The 18,470-nt window shown below is 44.3% G+C and overlaps 1 protein-coding gene across 4 annotated transcripts in view; it reads right to left on the reverse strand.

Moving 5' to 3' along the window:
- NMT2 (N-myristoyltransferase 2) overlaps positions 1-18,470 on the reverse strand; it is a 58,817-nt gene that overhangs the window by 22,580 nt on the left and 17,767 nt on the right. For 3 of the 4 annotated variants that reach the window (XM_038389786.2, XM_043509382.1, XM_038389788.2), the window contains exon 3: positions 9,139-9,283. In XM_038389786.2, the coding sequence (XP_038245714.1) occupies positions 9,139-9,283 (145 nt within the window). The remainder of the gene's footprint in view (positions 1-9,138; positions 9,284-18,470) is intronic. The other variant, XM_043509381.1, reaches the window with a different exon arrangement.

Here is an 18,470-nt window from a genome sequence, read left to right on the forward strand (position 1 = left end):
TCCAAGGAGAAACTGCTGAGCCTGAATTAATTTGCAAACTAGATACCATTAACTTGGGTTTGAATAGAAACTGGGAGTGGCTGGGTCATTACACATATTGAATCTATTTCCTTAAGTTAAGTATCCTCACACCTTCTTGTCAACTGTCTAAATGGGCCTTCTTGATTATCACTACAAAAGTTTTTCTCTCCTGCTGATAATAGCTCATCTTAACTAATTAGCCTCTCACAGTTTGTATGGTAACTTCCAACTTATCAGTATATATGTCTCTATATCTATCTATATGTTCCATTCTATGCATCCGATGAAGTGGGCTGTAGCCCATGAAAGCTTATGCTCTAATAAATTTGTTAGTCTCTAAGGTGCCACAAGTACTCCTCCTGTTCTTTTTGCGGATACAGACTAAACACGGCTGCTACTCTGAAACCTGTCAATAGTGGTAAGTTAGTATTGCCTGCTGTCCAAGTTGGAAGGCCAAAATCACCAGCAGCTCCACGAAGACTCTGAGTACAGAGAACCCTCCAGCTACCATTGCTACAAAATGATAGTCTTGATCTACTATGGTATACTACCTATAGGACTGCTGCTGGCAGTCTCGTACAAGGAGGGAAAATTTTGAAGTTTATGAACACAGATTCCTGCAACTATTTCTTGAAGCAGAAAGACTAAATGCTTCTATCTGAAGTCATAATCTTCAACACACTGAAGAAAGAGCTTCCTGAAAAATGTAAAGGCGTAGGCCATTTCCACTCCTCACAAATAGGAAGTAGAAATGATTCAGACAGGCTGCTTAACAGAATATTCAAAGACCACTCATATTCTACAAACCCTATTTCTATTAAGCAGCCATTCAGAATCTCTTCTAGATTCTATTTGTTGGTAGTTGCCCACACATTTTCTTCCTCACCCTCCTGGTGACTAGACTGGTGAGTGACAGGACCAGCAAGCTCTCATCTCTCAGCTGATGCTGAAGGATGGTCAAGGTATGACCTCACTAACTGCTGCCTAGCAAAATACATTCCCGTGGCGCATGTAGAGTAAAAGGACTACTACTTTGAGGTGTTCTGAAAAGATGGCTAAAATTCCAAAGGCTGGATTTAGAGTCCCTTGGGGAACAATGTTGTGACACTATTTTGTTAAGTTCTCAAGAATGCTGGAAAGCTTTACACAGAACGCTTCTTGGAGCCATCAAACAGCACTTTGGAGATGAAGTCTATGGACTTGTCTACCCTGCAAAATTAAGTTGACCGAAATTATGTCGACATAGAACCACCACAGTAATTATTGTAGTTTTTCATGTCCATACTAGCTCCTTCTGTTGGTTGTGTGCATCATTACCATTAGCGCTTCCACTGAGTGAAGTGGGGCATTGACAGCTGGAGCTTCCCCACCACCAGGGCTAGCCCAGAGTCCTGCCGCTTCCTCTTGTGGGGGATGGAGAGGAGAGGGAGGAAGGAGAGCCCAATCCTGCTCCCCCGGTAAGGGATTGGTGTAGAGGTGGGGGGATGGAGAGCCTGATCCTGGGGGATGGAGAGGAGAGGGAGGAAGGAGAGCCCAATCCTGCTCCCCTGGTAAGGGATTGGGGTAGAGGTGGGGGGATGGAGAGCCTGATCCTGGCCACCTCCTGGTTATGGATGGGGACAGGAGGAGAGCCTGAGCTCAGCTGCCTCTTGGTGAGGGATTGGGGGAAAGGAGGAGAGCCCAGGCCCGGCTGCCTCCCAGGGAGGGGAGAGGCCAGGGAGAAGAGCCTAGGCTTAGATGGTGGCCAGGCTCAGGCTCTCCCCGCTCTCAATCCTTCACCGGGAGGCAGCAGAAGGACTCCGGGCTGTCAGTCCCATGCAGGGCTTACAGACAACAGGCAATATCAGTAATGCAGTATCTGCACAGATACTGCATCACCCTAAATACATTGACCTAAGTGTGACACCTTTTGCAGAGGTGGAGTTATTAGGTTGATGTAGTGAGCGACTTACATCGGTGGGAACACTATTATAGTGTAAACAACTACAGAGTTAGGTCAACCTAAGCTGCCTTACATCAATCTAATTCTGTAGTGTAGACAAGCCCTATAACCAGCACCCTAAGTAAGCTATTAGGTTAACTTGGAAAGTGCAGTCAATTTTGTATTGTCACATGAATAATCAAAAGAGTTCCTGGGTATTTCTTCACCTTTCCCGATTCTCTCCTTAACTTCCCGTTTTTGGAGTGCACAACTTGAGCAGACCATGAGAGCAGGTGTTTGGACTGTGGCTATTGGGGCCAAGAGGCTCAGAGGCCACTGGAGACGAATTCAAAGCCTTATTTTCTTAACAGTAAATTTTTTTCTGCTCACAACCATCTAGAGTTAAGCACCAGAAAGGAGGAACTGAGCGAGCGGACAGGAAAGAGTTTGACAGCTTTGCTTTAGTGCAGTGTTTTTTGATGCTCTGCTACTTAGATGTTTGTGACCACCATGAGTCCATGTGAAGTAGACTATTTTCTCAAAGGACTCAGATGTTATGATGCTTCATCCTGAGTAGATTTTTCTTAGTCTGAGGGCAAACAAATTCTTCAATCTCTACGGTAGTGTGGACCAGGTCAATTTAACATATCCATTTTACTGGAGTTAAAATGTCTTCCTAAATTGTGTGATTCTGGGAGATTTTGCCCTTCATAATGGATGAGGCACCCCTGGTATGCCAGAGGAGTGGGAATCCTAAAGGATGGTGATGTTGCCTCTTGAGGTTTCTAGTTTCTGTTGGATTAATTTTTCCAGGGTGCAGCAGCAGGGAGGAGAGAGGTGCTTGGTTCCTTCTCCAACTGTGAGGTGACTTCCCTGGATCGCAGTCTGTGATGAGAGATCCTAAAAACTCTCTTTGGGAAGGAGACTCATTCAGTATAAGAAGTCTAGACTAGGGAAAACAATAAAAAACGGTTATCCACCTTTTCGTAACTGTTGCTCTTCGAGATGTGTTGCTCATGTCCATTTCGTTCTAGGTGTGTGCATGCCCATGTGCATGGACATTGGAGATTTTTGCCTTAGCGGTATCCATAGGCCCACTTGTGGTGTCCCCTTGAGTGCCACACTCATGCACTCAGGCGCTGCTGACCCTACAACCTCTCAGTTCCTTCTTGCCGACAACGCTGACAGAGGGGCAGGAGGCAGGGTAATGGAATGGACATGAGCAACACATCTCGAAGAACAGTTACGAAAAAGGTGGGTAACCATTTTTTCTTCTTCGAGTGTTTCTCATGTCGATTCCATTCTAGGTGATTCACAAGCAGTATCAGTGGAGGGGGGCTCAGAGTTCACGGACTTGCAGCTTGCAGGACTGCTCTGCCAAAGCCAGCGTTGTCTCGAGCTTCCTGGGTAAGCACATAATGAGACGCCAACATGTAGACAGATGACCAGGTAGCGGCTCTACAGATCTCTTGGATTGGTACCTGTGCCAGGAAGGCTGACGATGACGCTTGTGCCCTAGTCGAGTATGCCATCATGATCGCCGGCAGAGGCACTTTCGCCAGCTCATAGCAGTAGTGGATGCAAGCCGTGATCCAAGACGACATCCTCTGAGCAGACACTGGGTCACCTTCCATTCTGTCTGACACTAAAACGAACAACTGTACTGACTTACGGAATGGCCTTGTTCTATCTCTGTAGAAGGCCTGCACCCTCCTGACATCCAGGGTGCATAGCCTGCACTCCTCATCTGATGCACGAGGCTTTGGAAAGAAAACAGGTAAGTATTTGTCCTGAAAGTATATGTCTAGTATGAAACTGGGAAACAACCTGGGGCAGAAACGCTGGGTGTGGTTGCAGCTGGACCTTATCTTTGTAGAAAACTGTTTAGGGCGACTCTGAAATAAGCGCCCTGATTTCGGACACCCTGCGGGCCGACATTATCGCGACCAGAAATGAGACCTTCCAGGAGAGAAGAAGGAGAGAGCAGGAAGCCAGAGGCTCAAATGGTGACCCCATGTGCCTCAACAGCACGAGACTTAGGTCCGGGGAGAGGAGAGGGGAAAATGGGATCTCGGATGTGCGGGTAGAGATGCTCTAAACCTTTCAAAAACTGTGCTGTCATGTCATGAGAAAATACTGACCTGCCTTGGAACGTAGGAGGAAAAGTGGAGGTAGCGGCCAGGTGGAGCTTGATAGATGACAGGGACAAACCTTCGAGTTTGAGATGCAGTAGATAATCCAGGATATCCTGCAGCGGGGCCTGCTCAGCCTGAATACACCATTCCGAGACCCAGCACGTGAATCTTTTCCATTTGGCCAGGTAAGTCACTCCCCAGCAAGACCTGCTGGACACGGGCTGAGCATGCCCATTCATACGCACTTAGCCATGCAGTAGCCAAGCCGTCAAGTCCAATGCGCCAGGTTCGGATGCAAAAGGCTGCCATGGTTCTGTGAGAGCAATCCGGCCAGAGAGGCAGCTGCAGTGGGGCAGCTATCGAAAGGCTCAGCAATGTGCCAAACCAGTGCTGGCCAGGCCATGCGGGGGCTATTAGCATAACTTTCATCCCGTCTTACCTGATCTTCACAAGGACTCTGTGAATCAGCGGCTCTGATGAGAAGACATACATCAGTACCCCCAACCATGGAATGAGAAAGGCATCTGACAGGGAGCCCCAGTCCACTCTCCGGATCAAACAGAACACGTGGCATTTTCTGTTCTGCCTGGATGTGAACTGGTCCACCTGGGGAGTCTCCCACCTCTGGAAGATTATGCTGACCACCTCCGGATGGAGCGATCACTCATGGCGAGAGGAGAAAGTCCTGCTGTGGTTCTTGACCTCTTGAACGAGGAGTTGCTCATGAAAAGGGTCCCTGAAAAGGGATGGGAAAGAGGGGTGGGTGAGAGGGAGGGATGGCTGAAAATTGAAGGGTATAGCTCCGAGATACTTTATCCAGCACCCAGTGGTCCGAGGCGACCTGCAATCAGGCCAAACAGTAGGGATGAAGGCAGTCGAGGAAAGGACAGGGTGGATCCGGGGAATTGACTAGGGCGTTGCTCTCGAGCGCACCTGCAAAATAAGCACTTCTGGCTCCCGGGATGCTTCGCCGGGCTGGGCTGCACATGTGAGCGAGAGGAGGAAGGGTGGTGACAACTAAAACTCGTGTCTCTATCCCTTCTCCTAGCAGGACTCTGATGAGGCTGCCATGGCCTTGTGGCGGGGGTGGTCGGAACTGCTTTTGTGCAGACTGCGCCATGAGCGAAGGATGGCCCGACTGTCATTCAACCCATACAGGCTTGCATCTGTTTGTTCGGAGAAGAGACCATTCCCATTGAATGGGAGGTTCTGGATCAAAGTCTACATCTCTTGGGAAAGGCTGGGAGTCTGAAGCCAGGAGCTGCGCCCCATAACCACTGCTGATGTGTCAACCCTAGCTGCCAAGTCCGCTGTGTTCCATGCCATTTGGAGAGAACCCCTAGCCGCCGCGGTGCCTTCCTCTACCAGTGTGCCAAATTCTTGTCCAAACCCTGTGGGAGGGACTCCTTGAACTTATGGAGGGAATCCCATAAATTAAAATTGTACCTGCCCAAGAGGGCCTGATGGTTCAGCACCTGGAACTGCAGGCTGGCAGTGGAATCAATTTTTCTCCCCCAAAAATCCAGTCTTTTTGTCTCTTTATTTTTGGGAGTTGAGCTGATGTGCCCCTGCTTGTCTTTTTCATTGGCTGCAGAGACAACCAGCAAGCCCGGAGCGGGGATAGGTATAAAGGTACTTGAACCCTTTGGCCAGGACACAGTACTTCTTTTCAGCCCTTTTGGAAGTGGGAGGGATGGAAGACGGGGTTTGCCAGAGGGCCTAGGCAATTTTGAGGACCCCGTCATGCACTGGTAGTGCCTCATGGGCTGGGGTAGAGTCCAAGAGAACGTTGAACAAGGTGTCCACCTGCTCAGCTATCTCTTCCACCTCTAGGCCCAAGTTCTTGGCCACCCATTAAAGCAGAGCCTGGTGTTCTTTAAAATCATCCGGCGTGCTGGCCCTCAAGGATCCTGCAACTGCCTCCTTTGGGGATGAAGACAACAACTGTACCTCCAGGGGAGGCCCCAGGGCATCGTCCTCTGTGAGGGAGGGAGGTTTGTTTTGTTGCTCTGAGGCAGTGACAGATGAGCGGTGTGAAGGGGGCATCATCATGGCTGGCACGCCCCACGCTCTCCAATAAGGCCACTATGCGGTCCACTGGACATGCTGTCAAGGCAGTGCCATCAATGTTGACGCAGCTTCAGGAGCCCAATCGCACCAGTGGAGTCTGGGTTAGGGGCTGAACTGCCCTTCCGTGCCAGAGGAATCCCCTTCCGGTGACCACGGTGGGGCCGTCGGTTCCTGTGTCTGCCCGCTGACTGTTGCCATTGGAGACGGGTGCTTGGAGTGAGAGGATCAGTGCTAGTATTGAGCGACCAGTGCCGGGGCTGGGAGGACCGGATTAGCGATGGGGAATGCTCCCATGGGGTGGTGACTGAGATCTGTGCCAAGAAGATGACTGGCGGGAGGGTGAACGGTGCCAGCAACACGGACACCAACGCCTCCCCTTAGGTGATCCGCTTCGAGACGGTGGAGACCGTGATTGCGGTGCCGGTGATCAAGAGCGAGCCCCAGAGGATCTGGGTTACGACTCCGGAGATCTGCAGCATGGAGGAGAGAGCTGCCTTGTCTTGGGGGATCGGCATCACTCCATTGCCCCCGAGGGATCTTAGCGGCTGGCTTGCCCCCATGGGGAGCTTTTGCCATTTCCTGCAGCATGTCAGTGGTGCCGGGGAAGGCCTCTGCTCTCTCGGCACTGGGGGAGCTTGGGAAGGTGTCGATGCTGCCAGGAGTTTGGGTCCCCTACTGCTCCCAGGAGAGTGGTAGATCTTTTAGGGGGCTAAGGGCCCAGACCAGGGAGGCATGTCCATGTGGCTCTGGAGTGGCCGGGTGGCCCAAACTGGATCCTTTGCCCAATGTCCCATTGCCCTTGTTGCTCGGTGCTGGGGAGCCATGCTTCTTTGTTTTCTTTTTGGGCATCGATGCTGGGGGTGCGCTGTGCAGCGAGGCTGAAGTACTAGGCGAGTCTTGGCAGGACGGCTTGGAAGCCAGATATAGGGCAGCCTCCAGAGGAAAGCCTGCAAGCTAATATCCCATTCTTTCCGAGTCCTGGGTTGAAAATTTTTACAAATACAACACTTGTTCACATGTGATTCTCCCAAGCACTTGAGGCAGCTACTGTGGGGGTCGCTTATAGGCATAGACCTGTTACAGTCTGCGCAAAGCGTAAACCCCGGAGACCGAGGCATACCCTGCCTAGGGCAAAGTCCCCTCTGGGACTCTAACTTCTAACTACACTTAAAAACTACTTACCACTAACTACAACAAACAAACTATTTACAAGGCCCTAAGTCTCAGTCAGAAAAGACAAAACCTCTAGACCTTGCTATTCAAGGAGAGGCGCTCCAACTAAACACCACAAGTGGTAAGAAGGAACTGAGAGGGCATAAGGCCGACAGTGCCTGATATACCGACGCATGAGTGTGGCATTCAAGGGGATGCCACAGCTGGCCCTATGGATACTGCTAAGGCAAATATCTCCAATGACCGCGCACATGGGCATGCAAGCACCTAGAATGGAACTGACATGAGCAAGCACTCCAAGAAGAACTCACAATTCTGGGAACCTCTGCAGATTGTCCAATTGGCAGACAGTTTTGGAGAAATTTGGGACTGGAAGGATGTTGGGTTTATTCTGCAAAAAAGTAACTGGGTGGCAGAAGCCAGGGTGTGACCTGCATGCTTGTAAGGCTGGCTGGTGGTCTCAGGACTCTGAGACACAGCAGCATAACATTTAAGGCATGCAGAATTGCAGGGCAGGCAGTGATACAACCCCTTACTGGTCTGGGTTGAACCCCTAAGTGATAAAATAAGTACTAATTTTAAGAGGGGTCTTCTGCATCATGCCATTGGGAAGGAGAAAAGGGTCAAAATACCAGTCAAAATAACAAGGCTCTTGAAATAATGAACTATTGGGGAAGCGGGAGAACAGTGTGTGAGGAGAACTCATTTAACCTGTGGCATAGGGGTTAGAGAAAAACCCTTCCTGCCTCAGGCACTAACCTTTTCGCTGGGCTTCCACTCCATGCCTGTGGGAGCCTGGACTGGTGACATTAACTTACTGCACTGCTGCCTGGAGGGGATCTGGCTGGAAAGGTGCTGAGATGGTGCAGTTCAATCCCTCAAGAGCGCTGGAATGGGGAACCAGGCTCAAGAGCAGGAAAATGGTCAATGAAAACCAGTGCTGAAAGAGATGGTAGGGACTGCTTCACTTGCAAGGTCCCCAAGCTTCTTTGGTGCTGAAGAGTTCCTGGTATTACCAGTATTGTCTTACAGGAGACTAATGAAATAGGGCTTTCCTCCAAGGGTGGAGGAGTCAGCAACTGCACTCACCCATGGCAGCAATGAGTGAGTGTTGGAGATAGGCAACACCTGTGCAGAAGACAGACCCTGGATCAGTTTAAAGAAGTCTTCAATCAAACTGCCTCCAAAAGCATGAGGAAGGGAAACACTGTCATACATAGGATGGACTACAGATAAGAATTGTATGCAGTGGAGGAACGCATGAATTGTATGCAGTGGAGGAAGCAGGTGAACAAATAGGAACAAAAATAGTTATGCCTGGGAGAGAGGTGTAATTAGCATCAATTTATGCAAAAACAGTCCATCTCACACCAGCATAGTGTGGGTCTTTGTTCCTCTCGGACACCTGGCTCATAACAGTTTAAAAGTCTACTACTGCTACCAACTAATAAAGTTATTCCTTCCACTGAAGTGGTAGAGACCTTTCTTCCCTGTAGTTCTCATGTTTAAACCCCAGTTAGCCCAAGTGGGATCATTGTAATAGCATATTTCCTGTTTTCATATATGAAACTCATTCTGATATTTCATTTCATGACATAACTTTTTTTTCCTCCAAACCACCCACCTCAGTTGTTTATCAGTAATTTCAGATGGCTGCAAAGAACAGAAGTGACTACTGAATCCTAACACATTTTGATAAAGAATATATCCAAGCAGTCCAACTTTATATCTGTGTTACAGAACACTCAGTAAAATGTCAACATGCTCCTTTTAGCTACTGTTAAGGTCAATTTTGTACATAGGCCCAGTTAAACTTACTAAGTTTGGGTACAGGTTGCGTATCCCAAAACTGGTATTTACGTTTGGTCGCTTCATCAATGTTCTTTGCTGGTCCCTGGCATGCAGAGAGCAGCTCCATAGCTCTCTGAATGTCTTGCAACTTCTGCATTGGAATGGCTGGATTCTGTACAGAGAGACAACAGGGGAAGAGAGGCTCGTTTACTACATGCACACTGAAAAAGTAGTGCATACACCACATTCACGTCACTTGCTTCAACGATATTTTGATAGTATTTTGTATATTTGCTCCCACCTTAAGCGAGGCACTGCCAGGGAGTTCAGGCCCAACATGTAGGTTTTGTTGGGGGAAAAACAGTTTTATAAACTTCTTTTGTTTTAAAAGTAGTTTAATTATTTTTAAAACTTCTTCAAAATAGTTTGTTTACATTTAATAATGAACTTGCAGTGTTTGTAACACAAATACTGCATCATTACGCTACTGTAGGAGGACCACAGCGTGAAGCTAACCATTCTTTTTTCCCCACTGCTCCATCCGAACAAAGCTGAAATGGTAAAACAGAGTAAACCGCTAAAAGCAAAGATGAATTTTAAAATTCCTTTAGGTTTAACAATCTAAGGTGTTATTAGTAATGCACATAAGGGTATTTAAAGTATATAATATATATATAGATAGATAGATACATATATATAGATATAAACGTATAAAATACATACTATAAAACATCACTTTGAAAAGTCAGCGTTATTCCATATTTGTTATGCTATATTGCTACATATTGCAATGTTTACTGAAGTTCTATCAGATGTTCTTTTTATTAATTCTTGCTTTACTTTTCAGTGTACAGAAAATGCATGTTATAAGTCCATTCTGTCAAGTGCTACAGCTAACGTTGTTTTGCAGATGTTAGCAAAGTTTCAAAATGAAGAGAGCATCTAAGAGTAAAGATAAAATAAGCTAAAATTCTACTTAAAGAGGAAAGAGACTTTTACAGAACCATCTCCCCACCCAGACAACCTAAAAGTTAGGGCTAAACTTTCTCAACTTTGGTGGCTGAACCTAGGCATCTAAATCCTCATTTCAGAGATAAAGCTGAGCACCCACAGCTTCAATAAGAATTTTGCCTGTGTCGTGCATACAGACTGCAAACCAGTGATAGGTATAGTGAGTTATAAATCTGAAGGGATATTTCTATTTTTGTTTCTTAAGAAAAGTCCCATCCTGGAATAGATTTGGGAGTTTTGCCATCAACTTCAGGAGGCCAGGATTTCACCCCAGGTTTTCTCCAAGGCAACAGATACATTCTTTAGACTACATTATATTACATATATTATTTAAAAAGTGTTCTATCCCAACTGTTGAATACACAAGCTCCCTGCTTCTCAGTTCCATATTAATTTGTCATCCTTTGATTATTTCACTTCCTTTCTAGGACTCATCTAGAGAAAACACCACAAACTATAATTAATATGGACAAGCAGCAGGCTTCAGTACCATCCATCTCAAAGGCAGATCTACTGCATGTAGTTTAAGAACTTTCAACTTCAAAGAAGCCTGCATGTCTTATCATTTAATATATATTTTTATTCTCTATACATTATGCAGTTTCTCTAGTTAACTAAAGTATTGCAAGATTTCCCTATCAAAATAATACTATGAACATATTAATAAAACAGTTCTTTGGCCTGAGAGGTCAGTACATTAACATTTATTTACTTATGGGCTTTGGTTCACCCAGTTATGTCAACACTGTTACAGCAAGAAAAAAAAAAACAGCCTATTTCTAGATCCAAATCATAGTGACACGGGTCAGTGTTCTCAACTAAAAAATCAAATTATATAGTTCCTACTGGTCTAGTATGAAGGTTTCTAAGGAAGTAGAGAGATTTTTAACGCTTACCAGTACACGGACTAATCAAATATTAATTCTGATGTGTCAATATTAGTATTTTGGATATTTTTAATTTTAGCAGTGTAAGCAGTTTCTCTCACTACTGTAGCACCCCTTTGGTATCAGAAACTGCTACTATGTGCAGGGGCAGCCTCCTCTTGACCGCTTCTTTAGCCTTGTGATGGCCTAGCTCTTTGGCCAGTTGATCTCTTAAGTTCAGTTCTGTCCCATTATGGGGTAATAAAGTCCAACTACAGAATCTATACCATTATCCAAGCAAAAGATCCTCCTGCTCCTCTCAGGCTACACTGAAGTTCCCTGTTCTTCACCTGTACTCCTGGGGACTGCAGATTTCTTTCTTTGCTCTTTTGGCTGAGCACTGCCTCCCGGGTCTCTTCCCCTGGAAGCCCTTCTTCCTAGCCCTTCCCCTCTGCTTCCTTTCCTACTCTAGCAGCTTCTTACAGGGTCTTCCCTGCTTCTTACAAGCTCTATCTCAGGGCCTCTCACAGGAATCTAACCTGCTCCTCATGGTTTTCTCCAGCCTGCCTTCATTAGGCCCTTTCCAGAAAGAGAGGGTTCCCCAGGCTCCTCTCTCCTGGATTTCTTCTTTCACCGAGTTCTCATCCCTCTCTGTGTAGTTCTCTCTGAGCCTTTCACAGCTTAGATCTCTAATTGTAATTGAGCCACCAGATCAGGATCAGCTGGGGGTTAACTGCTAAAGTCACAGGCAAGGCTGAGCCCAACTCCTCTTGACAGGCTAGCCAGCCTGTGAATAGGGGATCAAAATATTTTTCTATTTCTATGCCAATAACAAATGACCATTATAAATAAGGCATCTGTCCACATAATATAGAAGAGAAGGGGAAAAGGTATATATCATTCTGACATTAACCATGACTAGTCTATGGATGATGGTCCTTCTCCTGAGGGAGAAGGTTCTTCATTCCTTGCAACTAATTCAGAGATAGGTATGTGTTATGAAATTTGTTTTCAGTTCCTTTTTATTTTCTCCAAAAAGAGGAGGAAAATTTTCTGAAGAAACACACATAAGCTGGAAAGCAATATTTGCTTTCTCAATTTAGAGTGAGTTCCTGCAGTTAAGAGGGACTGGCTAAACCCTCTGGAGGAACGGCACAAAGACTGAAAGAATAAAACAAAATGTACAATTTTATGTGATCCAAAGGAAATTTATCTGATGTACAGAGGGAGCAAAAAGAAAAGGAGTACCGGTGGCACCTTAGAGACTAACAAATTTATTAGAGCATAAGCTTTCGTGAGCTACAGCTCACTTCATCGGATGCATTTGGTGGAAAAAACAGAGGGAGCAGGTGCCCTTTTCTGCATAAAGTGAAGCTTTGTCAGTGCCTAGAGTCCTCTCTTATGTTACAGGAGGAGTTGTGGAGGAAGTCCATTCTGTTACATGTGCAGATATGCTGACCAGATGAGGGACTAGTTGGAAAGAATAGCGAACCAGAGACATTTTAAAGAATATTGATATCACACTTCCTTTTGATCCGTAATGGCTTTTTTTGGAGAGACTGTTACCAAGGGGAAGTTTATGCGTTATCCAAAATCCAAGTAGCCACCTGTCATTGATGGAATAAATGGGCCAAAATTGGAAGAGGGCTACCACAAGGCAGCTGTAACCATAAATTCAATTACCTGACTTTTCAATTTAAGGCGTTCCATCGTTTAGAAAAGGCCTCTAACTACTACTTACTACCTAGATAGTTGTTCAAATGCCATTATCCTCAAGTCTGACATTTTAAAACACAGAAAACAGCCGTGGAAATGTCTGTGATTAGAACAAACATTGATAATACTTTAAGACAAACAGATTGTGGACAAAGACCATCCTGGACTAGAATATGGACAGGGCTTACTTACAGCAAAGAGACTATGTCCAATTTTGCTTGGCAAGTGAAGACAGAACAAAGATGTAGACCCTGGAGTGGAATTACCAGTACAGAATATATACATTAGACTTTACGTTTACACTTCAAAACAGATATTTTTTGTTTTTTTGCCTTTGCTCACACATGTATTAGTTCTTTGTGGCTCTCCATTTGTCTATTGTGTGGGAGGGGGAAAAAGACGGTCTTTTGCTATGCTCCTTGTCTGTGTTCTATGACATTTCCTCCTGCTGCTTTGTTTCTTTGTGTTCGCACATACTGCAGACTGAATAATAAGAGACTACAAAGTTAATTTCACATTGTAGCCTGCAACAGACACAGAGTACAAGGATAGACACACCGTTTGTAGGTTAGAGAGGCAAAATGCACAGATGAGATTTCAGAAAGCAAGGAGACCTGTGTAAGGATTGCTACATATATGCCTAGACAGCAACTGCTGGGAAGTAAAAGTCTCTGCTGTACAAAAGTTCCCTGATGGAACTGACAATATTCTGTCAATGCAGAGAGTTTGAAAACTGAGTTTCATGCACACATGCCCTTTCCTGTATGTATTTGCACCAATAGGATATTAAACAAAATATTTTTCACGTCACATAGTTGTTTACAGAATTAATTCATATTACAAATGAGAGACCAGAGCATTCAAAAATATTTACAAACAAAGACTGACTCAAACTTCAAGATATAACCTAATCATTAGCTGCCTGGGGTTAGGAAGAAACTCACCCCACAGGCATGTTATTGCTTAATTATCCAATTATAGGGGTTTTATACTTTCCTATTCAACAATTTTCATCAATGATCCGGAAGTAAAAATAAAAATCACTGCTGATTAATACTTGTGGACGATGCATAGATTGGTGGAGTGGTAAATAATGATGAGGATAGGGCAGTCATACCAAGTGCTCCAGTTTGCTCTGTAAACTGGACAAAACACATTTTTAATATTAATAGTAATTATTTTCAGGGAGTTCTATGGTTGCAACTCCACAAAGAGCAGTGCATTGTAGTAGCTATCCCAGTGTGCAAGTGGCTGCAAAGTGCTTTTCAAAGGGAAGTGGGAGTATGACAGGGAGCGTGTTGTGTGTACGTGGGGGGAGAGAGAGAGGGTTTGGGGGGGCTGAGAGCATGTCAGCATGCTGTCTTGTAAGTTAAGACAGCAGCAGGACCCCCCCCACCCCTCAAAACAATGAGAAGAGTGGCCACTTGACTTCAGGGGATTATGGGACATTTCTGGAGGCCAATCACAGCGTAGTAATGCAACACCTCATTCACACTGATGTCCGGGCGTTTCAGCCAGGGCGCAGCAAGCTTTATGCTGGTTGTGGAGATGAATTGCCAGGAGCGCTCCAGCTGCAGAGTCCAGGCACTCTATGCGCCTTGCAATTGTGGACACATTGGGAGTTAGGGCACCCGGGGCTGCTTTCATGTGCTCTAACTTGCAAGTGTAGCCAAGCCCTTTGAATATAGGCAGATGCAAAGTTATACATCTAGGAACAAGAAATGCAGGCCTACAGAATGGGGAAGGGGGAACTGTATCACAGAAAATTGTGACTCTGAAAAGGATTTAGAGGTCAAGTTGGACATGCAACTTAACATGAGCTCCCAGTGTGATGCTGTACAAAAAGGGCTAATGTAATCCTTGGGTCTATAAACAGGGAACTAGTAAGAAGGGATAGGGAGGTTATTACCTCTGTTTACAGCACTGGTGAGACTGATAATACAAAACTGCATATAGTTCTGGTGTCCATATTTTAAAAAGGAGGTTGAAAAGTTGGAAAGGGTGTAGAAAAGAGCTGCAAAAATTATGCCTGGGTCTGAGACTTGGTGCTGCAGGTTTTCTGGTTTTTTTGCAATGCAGACATACCCCAAGAGTCCCAAAGTCCCAGTGAAATAAAATATTGCCAGATCCACCACATATTTTACTTAGGCAAATCCCCAACTAAAACCAGTCGGAGTTTCACCTAAGTAGTTATGCAAGATCAGTTCAGAACTCGGAAACTTAATTCTCATTATCTACAGGACAGGAAAGAGTTTTCCGATTTTGGGGAAAACTGGCAGCAATGTCTTTGCTTCTGTCATACATAATCTAGATTGTACTGATTAGACCTATTCAGAATTGCTGTTAGCCCCACATAAATTATATTATTTGCTCTTAAAAGCCATGGTCCATGCTGGTAGCTCAATAATCTCAGTCTGTCTTCAAGTCTCCCTTGGCTGTAGCTGTCTTTGTATTCACGTATTCACAAATACAAATGCCTAACAGAATAGGATTCCTGTAAATGTCAACACCGTATTTGCTCATGAGAACAGCGAAGGCAGGCACAGTGAGAGAGTCAACAGGGAAGTGCTATATGTACACTTTAGGTCACAAAAAACTAATACAATGGGGGCGGGGAGGAGAGGAGTTATTTTGGTTTTACTAGTTTCACCCTGAAGTCTAATTTTTAAATGTAGACTATGTTGCAGCCCTTGCACAGTTCAACAGGACAATCTGCATGTTAATCTGCAATTTTTAAGTAGCATATTAAAATTGAAGCCATCTGTATCACTGGTCCTTTAAAAGTTCACTGGAATATTTATTAATGCATTTATAAAACAGGGAGAATGGAAGGAGAAATCTGAGTAACTGCAGTTTATCCCCCTGTGATTATGGGACACCAACCATCTGACACAATTACTTAACCTAAACGTTTTTTCAAGTTAAAAATGACAACAGTACGTTCCTGTAAGTGTAAAAACCATGACAGTTCTAAGATAATGGTACTTCTCAGATCCTAGAAATGGCCTTCAGCTTCATTACATGCCTGAGATGAGTAGTTATATTATGATCACATGCCTTGCTATGCATTATTCCCTACATAAAGAATGTACTGAATTCAAGAACCTGAATGTACTGATATTCAAAGCTTATTCACATTTATTTTCAGGCAGAAAATTTCAAATGCACCTATGGGAGTTAGGCACCCACATTCAATAGAAAACCAATGTGAGTTGGGCACCTAAATGTTGCCAGCCTCAAACATGTTACAACTGCCAATCATTACTGCTGGGAACCCACCTGCATCAAAATGTTCAAAAGGTCAAATGTGTCAGTCAAAAGAGGAAAAAGTCATAGGAGACTCAGAAGTCTTGTATTCCTGTGGTCTCCTGACTGCTGAAGCTGCTTACATCGCTGTCCCACCTCATCATCCACCTTCAGCCCCCAACCTCACCTACACCCAACAGTACTCTCAGATGATCCTGTATGTTTACCTTCGAGGAAAGACACACAATACCCATCTCAGCTAAAATACCTGCAAACTCCCTTCACTTAAGAGTGAAACAAATGCCAAAGGTCACAGTATAATTTATAAAACTCAAGAATCACAAGTAAGGAGAAACACACATTTTCCATGACTAGTAAAGAAAATTAATATTGCTCAGCACTTGACCAGCTTGACAGTCCAAAACAGCTCAGAAATCTAGCTAGAAAAGCTCCATTTACTTAGTACTTGTGTGGACAGGAACAGAGCTGGTGAATGCAAAGGCACATGAACTGGGTACCTGTATGTTGAATCTGAAATTAAGGCCTCTTATTTTAATCACTAGAGGTTTGGAGAGGGGCTTTTTATTAGCATATATATTTAAATAAAAATCAAATCTCACAAGTTAGCTACAATAAAAATGGCTACAAACATAGTGGAATTAGCGAGGCTTTGTGCCTGTGGTGACCATCATATCGTCAGGTGTTTCAGTGAGCATAAGTAAACAACATATGACAGAGGTGTGCAGATCACACCTGCAGTATAATGTGACCCTGTCTACATTTGCCAGAAAAAGTGTGGATACAAAACTGCAAATGCTGAGCACCCCCAAACCCCATGAACTTCAAGGGAAGTTGAGGGTATTCATCAGCACTTTGCATGAACCATCCAACTCTCTGGTGAACAGTGAGCAAACATAATTCTTGGCAGAAAGGCAATTATCCACTTTCCCTGGCCATCATACACAGGGCTTAACTGTGCTTGCTACTGATATAAACCAATTTGTGAAACATGGTGCTGCAGATTTGATGGAAACCTAGCATCTGGCTATTCTGATTAAAGTTAGTCTCCCTAGAAAGTGGAATGAGAATCTATGTAACATGAGGTCAAAGGCCAACTACTTCCTGACATCCTAAAAGTGAGGCTGCCAAGATTAGTGAATTTACAGAATCTTTATTTTATAGTTTAACAAACGAATTCTGATCCATGGGTTATAGTGTCAATGACAGCTCATAATCCCTGGTTTTGAATCAGATTACTACTCCCCACAATATCATTTTATTATAAAAAGTGTTAAATCTTTCAGTTACTTCTCTGGTATCCGTTTCCCCATTTGAGGTAGAGAGCAATTTTTACTTAGTTGACATTTAAAAAATATTTTGTATGCACTGAAATGTATTTAAAATAGTTTTAAAGAAAGATGCTCCTGGAAGAGTCAACTGAACGAGAAAAAATAAAGCATTTTCATACTAACACAACCATTAAACCCTGCTTGGAGTAGCTGAAAAATTAACTGCTGGCCAGACTTACCAAAATAGGAGTATTAATGATTGGCTAGAGATTCTCTTTCTTGAGGGAAAAAAGTCTATACATTAATTTGGATTAACAAAGTATTATTGTAATTCATCAAAAAGGGATTTAAAATTTTATGTATTTTAAAATACACAGTTCAAAACATAATAAAAAGGAACTGCATCTTTACTTCAGAAAGGTAGTAAAATTCTAACATCCTTTAGCTGACCTTACTATAAGCAACTAACTTCAAATCTGTTTACTGTCTATTTTATTGCAGATCCATGCCAAATAGCCCACATTCTTCAAAGAAAAGCAAAATTAAAGAGCATGAGAAGTCTAAAAAGTGATCACTCTTGGTCATACTGTATGTTCTTGCTACACATTTAAAAATGTGACCCAACACAAAAGCAGCACACACATAGCACTGGAGGTGACACTGAAAAAGCCCTAGGTCAGGGGTTCTCAAACTTCATTGCACCATGACCCCCTTATAACAATAAAAATTACTACATGACCTCAGAAGGGGGAACTGAAGCCTGAGCCCAAGGGCTTCAGCCCCAGTCAGTGTGCTTTGGCCTGGACAATGGGGCTTGGGCTTCAGCTCAGACCCGGGCTTCAGCTCTGGGCCCCAGAAAGTCTAAGTCAGCTCTGGCAACCCCATTAAAATGAGGTGGGGACCCACTTTGGGGTCCTAACCCAGAGTTTGAGAACCACTGCCCTAGAGAGTGGACAATACATAATGTATCAGCATGCCAGCAAAACAGAACACAATTTCTCCCCTGAAACAAACAGATTACACTATTACACTTGACAAATCTTACAGGGGGACAAATGGCAAGAGGATGAGTTTCTTTGCATTAATCAGATGAGACAACTTCCCTATTCGGGCACAATCAATGGTCTGTGAACTTTCACATGATTGTGCTATGAAGCTCACTCCTCAGGGTAAGGTTCCAAGTGATGCAACTTAGAAATTCTTGATTGAAGCCACATATTTTTAAGTGTCA

The sequence above is a fragment of the Dermochelys coriacea genome, chromosome 2, assembly GCF_009764565.3.
Source record: "Dermochelys coriacea isolate rDerCor1 chromosome 2, rDerCor1.pri.v4, whole genome shotgun sequence".
NCBI lineage: Eukaryota > Metazoa > Chordata > Testudines > Dermochelyidae > Dermochelys > Dermochelys coriacea.